Below are 10,892 nucleotides of genomic sequence, written 5' to 3'. Positions count from 1 at the left end.
CTCTCGGAAGAAGGGGAGCAAAAAACAAAAACGCAAAAACGGAAAGTGCCCGGGGGCTGAAGGGGTTAATGATTGTTGTACGTATACCCTCTTTCACTTGTAAAGCGCCATGGAATAAATGGCGCTATAATAATAAATAATAATAATAATTTATCAAACTCGGCCCTGATAGCGGTCCACAACTTTGCAGCTGTGTGACTTCGTTCTCCAATGCAGATTGTTTTCAGCACTGCCTGATTGCGTTGAGCCCTGGCCGAGCTGTACTGAGGTGGGGGATTCTCTCTGCACTCATGGAATGCGTGTTACATTAAGGGAGAGGTTGAGGGCGCAGGTGAAGACCCTAGAGGAGGTGGAGTAAGCAGCAGTGGAGGAAGCAGGAAGCAGTGGAAGGATTCAGAGGTTTGTCCTGCAAGACTTGGTAAGCAGCCCCTTCCCCACCTACCCCTGCCCCTGTAGCCACCAGAGTTACTCAGTGTCCAGTCAGCCAGATGCCCCTGACCATGCTTGCTTGTCCAGTGTGAGTGGTGAAATGCACCCTGGGAAACCCAGAGGTATTCAAGGAAAAGGTAATCTTGGCTGCGACATGATGGTGTAGCACAGGCACAGCTTTATGAAGCGAGGGCTGGCTGCTGTGCTGAGAGAGGTTAGAGTAAGGTGTACACGACCGCCCGGTGGACTGTGAGAGAGCTGGAGGCGGAGATGTAATGCTGAATTGAGAGACGTGGTGTGCTCGGTGTGTCACATGGGTCAATAACACCAGGCATGGTCACTTCTGTAACAGCTGACAGGCTCTCATTCACCCCGACTATAGCAGGTAAACAAGTGGAGGTTCTGCGGTCGGAGACTTGTGTGAGAATAGTTTTGATGGTGATGCAGGAGGAGGAAGAAGCAGCAGACACGGTTGATTAAGCAGCCGGTGGTTGGGTAAGCTTGGTAGGCCGTATTTCAGCGTAGTAAGATTCCCACGGTATTCCATTTTGGTTGCGCATGTGCCACTTCATGTATGTAGTAGTCAAATTATTTCAATTTTTGCCTCTACCGAGTCGTTGTTTACAACATTGGCATGTAAGGAAAGTTGTGTCATCCTTTGTGGTGTCAAAAAAAGGCCCAAGCTAGGTAACCATTCCTGCGAACTGCAGAACCATGACCGCTGCTGGTCACAGCCAGAGTTGTGGGTGAGGATGCAGTGCTTCTCATGGTTGCATCCTCATCTTCCTCCTCCTCCTCCTTATCTGCTGAACTACTCAGCTGTGTGCCTCTGGGTTCACACTAAGTCAAATCTAGAACTTCATCATGATGCTCTATGTTGCCCCATTCCTCCTCTTCCTGACCTGACATCACAGGACAGTATGCGTGCACCTCAGGTATCTGAGTCTCATCATCATCATCATCACCTCCACCCCCCGGAGGTTAACGCCAGTTGACGACGGTTGGGATCCTGCTCGGACCCTACATCGTCAGGATCCAACTGACAAAGATTCTCGGCACCGGTGAAGATGCTTTCATCGTCTTGAGTCTGCAAATTTTTAGAGCAGACCTCTGATGCCCATGGGATAGAATCTCTGCAGACTCACCCATGTGTGGTTCTCCACAGTTAGTTTGCCAGTTGGAGATTTGTGATGCGGGCGGAAATAAATGTAATTGGGGTGGCACATCTGATGAATACTCTGTGTGTTGTTGAGGTGCAGGAAGAGGAGGAGAGGCCACTTGATGCAGCGCTTGCCATCCACTCCTGCACCTGCTGTTTATCAGCTTCATTTTAAAGTTGAAGCCATGTGCGGCTGCCAAAGAAATCTAGTGTAGTAGGCTGTCCAGTACTGGAAGTTGTTCTCATTTTCCTTGGGATAGGATGAGCCGGTGTTTGCTCACTAGAGCTTTGACTAACAGAATTTCGCACACTTACACCTCCAGCACACTGCCTATTCACTCTTCCCTCACAATCTCATTGGGATTTACCACTCATGGCTTCCCTTTTCAAACAGATGTTTTACAACACTATGGCCACACCTGTCAGACATCTAACACAAAAGATAAATTATTTATTTCCTGCCTCATTTGGCAATATTCTGAAGGCACTAAATAGTACCAGTAAAATATATCTTTGTACCGTGTTAGCCAGTAGAGATAAAAAAAATTGTTTAAAAGAACTGAGAGTCCTCAGTGGTTGATACCTTTTAATGGCTAACTGAAAAGATGGTAATAATTGCAAGCTTTCGAGACTACTCAGGTCTCTTCATCAGGCATGGTATAACACAAAATCTGAAGAGTCACGTATTTATACACAACAGGACTTAGAATAGTGCAGTAAAAAAAAAAAAAAAAGAACAAGTTATATGAAACAGAACTGTTTCATATAACTTGTTCTTTTTTTTTTTTTTTTTTTTTTTTTTTTTTTTTTTTTACTGCACTATTCTAAGTCCTGTTGTGTATAAATACGTGACTCTTCAGATTTTGTGTTATACCATGCCTGATGAAGAGACCTGAGTAGTCTCGAAAGCTTGCAATTATTACCATCTTTTCAGTTAGCCATTAAAAGGTATCAACCACTGAGGACTCTCAGTTCTTTTAAACAATTTTTTTTAAATAGTACCAATAATTTCAAATGTGGTTCACTGTGTAATTTTGAGAATGCAACGAAAAGTGCCAAGACCTTTTTACTTAGTTCACTAGCAAATTGACACCAGGCACTACTAACTTTACCTAGAAAGGCGATTGACTGCATAATATTCAGCAGTCAATGAAAACTGCCAATACCTTTTTACCTAGTTCACTAGCAAATTGACAGCAGGCATTACTAACAATACATGGAAATGTGATTGACTGCACAATTTTGAGCAGGCAATGAAAACTGCCAAGACCTTTTTACCTAGTTCCCTAGCAAATTGACAGCAGGCAGTACTAACAATACCTAGAAATGTGATTGAGTGCGTAATTTTGAGCATGCAATGAAAACTGCCAAGACCTTTTTATCTTGTTCACTAGCAAATGTACAGTAGGCAGTACTAAGAGTACTTAGAAATGTGGTTCACTGGCTAATTTGGAGCAGGCAGTAATAAGTAGCAATGGCTATTTAGATCCTTCACTGGTAACTGTTTACAGGCACTGAGAAGTAGCTATTGCTATTTCTATCATGAAATGCTGATTTGTGGCACACAGCTCTCCCTGCATTGAATGTCCCTATTCTACACTATCGCTCTCTTATCTATCTCATCTACCTATCATTAAACCACTAGCTAAGCTCACTGTCTGGCAGCCCTGGCAGCACCTTTTCTAAAGTTTCACATTCACAAAATGCCGCCGACACCTCATGTCCGCTTTTTATATGCAGACGGACATGTGACTTGGGCAGCCAATTACACAAGCCTTTGTGTCTGAACCTTGTGGATGTTTGCTGCTCCATGATTGGATGCAGAAACATCCGCAAATAAAGTTAAGAAAAAAAACCCGAAAGTGCTTGTGTTACCGAGCACCAACCGAACAGGCTAATGCGGGCGTCACACGAGACGATCTATCGTGCAATGCATCGCTGGGGTCACGTTTTTTGTGACGCACATCCGGCATCGCTTGTGACGTCGTCTTGTGTGACACCTCCGAGTGACGCTGACTCGTTCACAAATCATGAGTCGTGTACTCATCATTTAATTTCAAAAAAATCTTTTAATTTTAATGGCACCAGTTGTTCATCGTACCCGGGGCAGCACACATCGCTCCGTGTGACACCCCGGGAACGATGAACACAGCTTACCTAAATCCCGTGGCACCCGCCGGCTATGCAGAAAGAAGGAGGTGCGCGGGATGTTGACGTCCCGCTCATCTCCACTCCTCCGCTTTTATTGGCCGGCCGCTGTGTGACGTCGCTGTGACGCCGAACGTCCCTCCCCCTTCAGGAAGTGGATGTTCGCCGCCCACAGCGAGGTCGCTCAGCGGGTAAGTACGTGTGACAGCGGTTTAACGACTTTGTGCGACTCGGGCAGCGATTTGCCTGTGACGCACAAACGACGGGGGCGGGTACAATCGCTCGTGCGATCGCACGATAGATCGTAGCGTGTGACGCCCGCATAAGGCTCGTACTGAATGTGAAATTGGAAAACCTTTATCGAACAGGTTTGCTGATCTCTAATTGCTACCTGCTACATAAACAGTGATTTGAGAAGAGTCTTAGCTTTCACAGGTAGGTGCTGGCGAACGACCCCAAGTCAGTGCATCTAACATCCCTATCTTTACTTCCCAGATGTTCTGTCCTGCTTCAATGGAGGTGAGTGTTGGCAGAAGAAGTTCTGTGACTGCAGCCGATACAATGCATCCGGATCCAGATGTCAAATAGGTGAATATCTTATATAATAATGTGAGCTATACATGGGGGAGGGGAAAAGATAGGGACTGATATGGATGGAAAATGTGAGCTGTACATGAGGGAAGGGGAGGTGAGAGAGACTGATATGGATGAGAAATATGAGCTGTACATGGGGGAGGGGAGGATAGGGGGACTGATATGGATGGGGAATGTGAGCTGTACATGGGGGAAGGGAGGAGAGGGACTGATATGGATGGAGAATGTGAGCTGTACATGGGGGAGGGGAAGAGAGAAGGACTGATATAGATGGGGAATGTGAGCTGTACATCAGGGAGGATTGGAGAAAGAATGACATGGAATTGGAATGGAAGCTGTACAGGGGGGGAGAGGAAAGAAAGATTGATATGGATGGAGAATGTGAGCTGTATGTGGGGGGAGGGGAGGAGAGAGGCACTGAAATGTATGAATAATGTGAGCGGTACATGGGGAGGAAAGAGGGACTGATATGGATGAAAAATGTGAGCTGTACATGGGGGAGGGGAGGATAGGGGGACTGATATGGATGGGGAATGTGAGCTGTACATGGGGGAAGGGAGGAGAGAGGGACTGATATGGATGGGGAATATGAGCTGTACATGGGGGAGGGGAAGAGAGAAGGACTGATATAGATGGGGAATGTGAGCTGTACATCAGGGAGGATTGGAGAAAGAATGACATGGAATGGGAATGGAAGCTGTACAGGGGGGGAGAGGAAAGAAAGATTGATATGGATGGAGAATGTGAGCTGTATGTGGGGGGGAGGGGAGGAGAGAGGCACTGAAATGTATGAATAATGTGAGCGGTACATGGGGAGGAAAGAGGGACTGATATGGATGGAAAATGTGAGCTGTACATAGGAGATGAGAGGTAGAGAGGGACTAATATGGATGGAGAATGTGAGCTGTACATGGGGAGGAGAGAGGGACTGATTTGGATGGAAAATGTGAGCTGTACATAGGAGAGGAGAGGTGAGAGAGACTGATATGGATGGGGAATAGAATGTGAACTGTACATTGGGGAATGGAGGAGAGAGGAACTGATATGGATGGGCAATGCGAGCTATACATGGGGGAGGGGGAGAGAGGGAATGATATGGATGTGCAATGTGAGCTGTACATGGGAGAGAGGAGGAGAGAGGGACTGATGTGGATGAAGAATGTGAGCTGTGCATCGGTGAAGGGGAGAAGAGAAGGATTGACATGGATAGTGAATGTGAGCTGTACATGGGGGAGGGGAAGAGAGAAGGACTGATAGATGGAGAATGTCAGTTGTACATGAGAGAAGGGAGGAGAGAGGGATTGATATCGATGGTGAGTGAGAGCTGTACATAGGGAGTGGGGAGAAGAGAAGTGCTGATATAGATGGAGAATATGAACTGTACATTGTAGAGGGGAGGAGTGAGGAACTGATATGGATGGGGAATGTGAGCTGTACATGGGGAAGGGAGGTGAGAGGGACAGATATGGATGGGAAATGTGACCTGTACATAGGAGACTAGAGGTGAAAGGGACTGATATGAATGGAGAATGTCAATTGTACATCATGAGAGAAGACAGGAGAGAGGGAATGATCTAGATGGAGAATGTGAGCTATACATAGGGGGGGGAGGAGAGAGGGACTGATATGGATGGACAATATGAGCTTACATGGGGAGGGGGTTATATTATAACCTTTACCTTTAACATTCTTGTCTATAATTTTCTTTCTAATCTCCTGAGACAACTCTTCCTTCGCTTCCTCTGGTCTATATTGAGTGTGCTGCACAGTGAATATCTGTAGCCCTATATACAGGCCCACTGACTGATACAAGATTGCGGTCACCTGTGATGCTAATTAGTGGACACACCTTAATGTAACATGTCTCTTTTATCACATTATTTTCAGGGGTACCATAATTTCCGTCCAGGCCTATTTCATGAGTTTTAATTTTTTTTAAATTCTGTGGAAGCAGAAAAGCAGCAATGTCTGACTTTCATCTGTTCATTTTCATAGATTTTTTTTATATGTTATTACCTTTGTCAGATTCAAGTTATTTCTGTGACCATTGTGGAGTTTTCTTTCATTAAACGAGGGGTGTTAACAATTTTGACCACGTGTATAGATGGAGAATGTGAGAGGTACATGGGGAAGAGAGAGGAACTGATATGGATGGAGAATATAAGCTGTACATGGGTGAGGGGTGTAAACAGGGATGAATATGTATGGAGAATGTGAACTGTACATGGGGGAGGGAAGACAGAGGAATAAATATGAATGGAGAATGTGAGCTGTACATGGGGAGGGGAGGAGAGAGGGACTGATGTGAATGGAGAATGAGTGCTTTACATAGGAGGAGAGAGGGACTGATATAGATGGAGAATGTGAGCTGTACAAGGGGAGGTTAGAAGAGAGAGTGACTGATATGAATGAAGAATATGAGCTGTACATTTGGGGGAGGAGAGAGGGACTTATATGACGGGGAATGTGAGCTGTACATGGCAAAGGGGTTAGAAAGTGAACTATACATGGGGGAGGGAAGACAGAGGAATAGATATGAATGGATAATGTGAACTGTACATAGGGGAGGGGAGAGGGACTGATATGGATGAAAAAGATGAGCTGAACATGGGAGAGAGGGAGAACGGGAGACTGATTTTGATTGAGAATGTGAGCTGCACATGGGGGAGAGGAGGAGAGAGGACTGATATGGATGAAGATTGTGAGCTGTACGAGACAGAAGGGAATCGAGAGGGACTGATATGGATGGAAAATGTGAGCTGTAAATTGGGGCAGGGAGGAGAGAGGGACTGATATAGATGGAGAATGTGAGCTGTAAATGGGGGAGGGTAGGAGAGAGGGACTGATATGGATGGAGAATGTGAGCTGTAAATGGCAGAGGGGAGGAGAGAGGGACTGATATGGATGGAGAATGTGAGCTGTAAATGGGGGCAGGGAGGAGAGAGGGACTGAAATGGATGGAGAATGTGAGCTGTAAATGGCGGAGGGGAGGAGAGAGGGACTGATATGGATGGAGAATGTGAGCTGTAAATGGCGTAGGGGAGGAGAGAGGGACTGATATAGATGGAGAATGTGAGCTGTACATGAGGGAGGGGAGGAGAGAGGGACTGATATGGATGGAGAATGTGAGCTGTAAATGGCGGAGGGGAGGAGAGATGGACTGATATGGATGGAGAATGTGAGCTGTACATGAGGGAAGGGAGGAGAGAGGGACTGATATGGATGGAGAATGTGAGCTGTAAATGGCGGAGGGGGGAAGAGAGGGACTGATATGGATGGAGAATGTGAACTGCACATGGGGGAGAGGAGGAGAGAGGGACTGATATGGATGAAGATTGTGAGCTGTACATGGGAGAGGAGAGAAGAGAGGGACTGATTTTGATTAAGAATGTGAGCTGTAAATGGCGGAGGGGAGGAGCAAGGGACTGATATGGATGAAGATTGTGAGCTGTACGAGACAGAAGGGAATCGAGAGGGACTGATATGGATGGAAAATGTGAGCTGTAAATGGGGGTGGGGAGGAGAGAGGGACTGATATAGATGGAGAATGTGAGCTGTAAATGTCGGAGGGGAGGAGAGAGGGACTGATATGGATGAAGAATGCGAGCTGTAAATGGCGGAGGGGAGGAGAGAGGGACTGATATGGATGAAGATTGTGAGCTGTAAATGGGGGAGGGTAGGAGAGAGGGACTGATATGGATGGAAAATGTGAGCTGTAAATTGGGGCAGGGAGGAGAAAGGGACTGATATAGATGGAGAATGTGAGCTGTAAATGGGGGAGGGTAGGAGAGAGGGACTGATATGGATGGAGAATGTGAGCTGTAAATGGCAGAGGGGAGGAGAGAGGGACTGATATGGATGGAGAATGTGAGCTGTAAATGGGGGCAGGGAGGAGAGAGGGACTGAAATGGATGGAGAATGTGAGCTGTAAATGGCGGAGGGGAGGAGAGAGGGACTGATATGGATGGAGAATGTGAGCTGTAAATGGCGTAGGGGAGGAGAGAGGGACTGATATGGATGGAGAATGTGAGCTGTACATGGGAGAGGGGAGGAGAGAGGAACTGATATGGATGGAGAATGTGAGCTGTACATGGGGAGGGGAGGAGAGAGGGACTGATATAGATGGAGAATGTGAGCTGTACATGAGGGAGGGGAGGAGAGAGGGACTGAATGGATGGAGAATGTGAGCTGTACATGGGGAGGGGAGGAGAGAGGGACTGATATAGATGGAGAATGTGAGCTGTACATGGAGAGGGGAGGAGAGAGGGACTGAATGGATGGAGAATGTGAGCTGTACATGGGATGGGGAGGAGAGAGGGACTGATATGGATGGAGAATGTGAGCTGTACATGGGGGAGGGGAGGAAAGAGGGACTGATATAGATGGAGAATGTGAGCTGTACATGAGGGAGGGGAGGAGAGAGGGACTGAAATGGATGGAGAATGTGAGCTGTAAATGGCGGAGGGGAGGAGAGATGGACTGATATGGATGGAGAATGTGAGCTGTACATGAGGGAAGGGAAGAGAGAGGGACTGATATGGATGGAGAATGTGAGCTGTAAATGGCGGAGGGGGGAAGAGAGGGACTGATATGGATGGAGAATGTGAACTGCACATGGGGGAGAGGAGGAGAGAGGGACTGATATGGATGAAGATTGTGAGCTGTACATGGGAGAGGAGAGGAGAGAGGGACTGATTTTGATTAAGAATGTGAGCTGTAAATGGCGGAGGGGAGGAGCAAGGGACTGATATGGATGAAGATTGTGAGCTGTACGAGACAGAAGGGAATCGAGAGGGACTGATATGGATGGAAAATGTGAGCTGTAAATGGGGGTGGGGAGGAGAGAGGGACTGATATAGATGGAGAATGTGAGCTGTAAATGGCGGAGGGGAGGAGAGAGGGACTGATATGGATGAAGAATGCGAGCTGTAAATGGCGGAGGGGAGGAGAGAGGGACTGATATGGATGAAGATTGTGAGCTGTACGAGACAGAAGGGAATCGAGAGGGACTGATATGGATGGAAAATGTGAGCTGTAAATTGGGGCAGGGAGGAGAGAGGGACTGATATAGATGGAGAATGTGAGCTGTAAATGGGGGAGGGTAGGAGAGAGGGACTGATATGGATGGAGAATGTGAGCTGTAAATGGGGGCAGGGAGGAGAGAGGGACTGAAATGGATGAAGAATGTGAGATGTAAATGGCGGAGGGGAGGTGAGAGAGGGACTGATATGGATGGAGAATGTGAGATGTAAATGGCGGAGGGGAGGTGAGAGAGGGACTGATATGGATGGAGAATGTGAGCTGTAAATGGCGGAGGGGAGGAGAGAGGGACTGATATGGATGGAGAATGTGAGCTGTAAATGGCGGAGGGGAGGAGAGAGGGACTGATATGGATGGAGAATGTGAGCTGTAAATGGCGGAGGGGAGGAGAGAGGGACTGATATAGATGGAGAATGTGAGCTGTACATGAGGGAGGGGAGGAGAGAGGGACTGATATGGATGGAGAATGTGAGCTGTAAATGGCGGAGGGGAGGAGAGATGGACTGATATGGATGGAGAATGTGAGCTGTACATGGGGAGGGGAGGAGAGAGGGACTGATATGGATGGAGAATGTGAACTGCACATGGGAGAGGAGGAGAGAGGGACTGATATGGATGGAAAATGTGAGCTGTAAATAGGGGCGGGGAGGAGAGAGGGACTGATATATATGGAGAATGTGAGCTGTAAATGGCGGAGGGGAGAGAGAGGGACTAATATGGATGAAGAATGTGAGCTGTAAATGGGGGCGGGGAGGAGAGAGGGACTGATATAGATGGAGAATGTGAGCTGTACATGAGGGAGGGGAGGAGAGATGGACTGATATGGATGGAGAATGTGAGCTGTAAATGGCAGAGGGGAGGAGAGATGGACTGATATGGATGGAGAATGTGAGCTGTAAATGGCGGAGGGGAGGAGAGAGGGACTGATATAGATGGAGAATGTGAGCTGTACATGAGGGAGGGGAGGAGAGATGGACTGATATGGATGGAGAATATGAGCTGTACATGGGGGAGGGGAGGAGAGATGGACTGATATGGATGGAGAATGTGAGCTGTAAATGGCAGAGGGGAGGAGAGATGGACTGATATGGATGGAGAATGTGAGCTGTAAATGGCAGAGGGGAGGAGAGATGGACTGATATGGATGGAGAATGTGAGCTGTAAATGGCAGAGGGGAGGAGAGATGGACTGATATGGATGGAGAATATGAGCTGTAAATGGCAGAGGGGAGGAGAGATGGACTGATATGGATGGAGAATGTGAGCTGTAAATGGCAGAGGGGAGGAGAGATGGACTGATATGGATGGAGAATGTGAGCTGTAAATGGCAGAGGGGAGGAGAGATGGACTGATATGGATGGAGAATGTGAGCTGTAAATGGCAGAGGGGAGGAGAGATGGACTGATATGGATGGAGAATGTGAGCTGTAAATGGCGGAGGGGAGGAGAGAGGGACTGATATGGATGGAGAATGTGAGCTGTAAATGGCGGAGGGGAGGAGAGATGGACTGATATGGATGGAGA

At 47.4% G+C, this 10,892-nt stretch overlaps 1 protein-coding gene across 1 annotated transcript in view; it reads left to right on the top strand.

Moving 5' to 3' along the window:
• Positions 1-210: 210 nt before the first annotated feature.
• The window catches only part of OTOG (otogelin), a 595,066-nt gene continuing 584,384 nt past the window's right edge, over positions 211-10,892 (top strand). The window contains exons 1-3 of the mRNA XM_075326471.1: positions 211-219; positions 313-418; positions 4,232-4,324. Of these exons, the coding sequence (XP_075182586.1) occupies positions 211-219; positions 313-418; positions 4,232-4,324 (208 nt within the window). The remainder of the gene's footprint in view (positions 220-312; positions 419-4,231; positions 4,325-10,892) is intronic.

The sequence above is a fragment of the Anomaloglossus baeobatrachus genome, chromosome 10 (assembly GCF_048569485.1).
Source record: "Anomaloglossus baeobatrachus isolate aAnoBae1 chromosome 10, aAnoBae1.hap1, whole genome shotgun sequence".
In the NCBI taxonomy this organism is placed as follows: Eukaryota; Metazoa; Chordata; class Amphibia; order Anura; family Aromobatidae; genus Anomaloglossus; species Anomaloglossus baeobatrachus.
The sequence above is the reverse complement of the archived record's forward strand: the minus strand, read 5'-3'. Positions and strand labels throughout refer to the sequence as shown.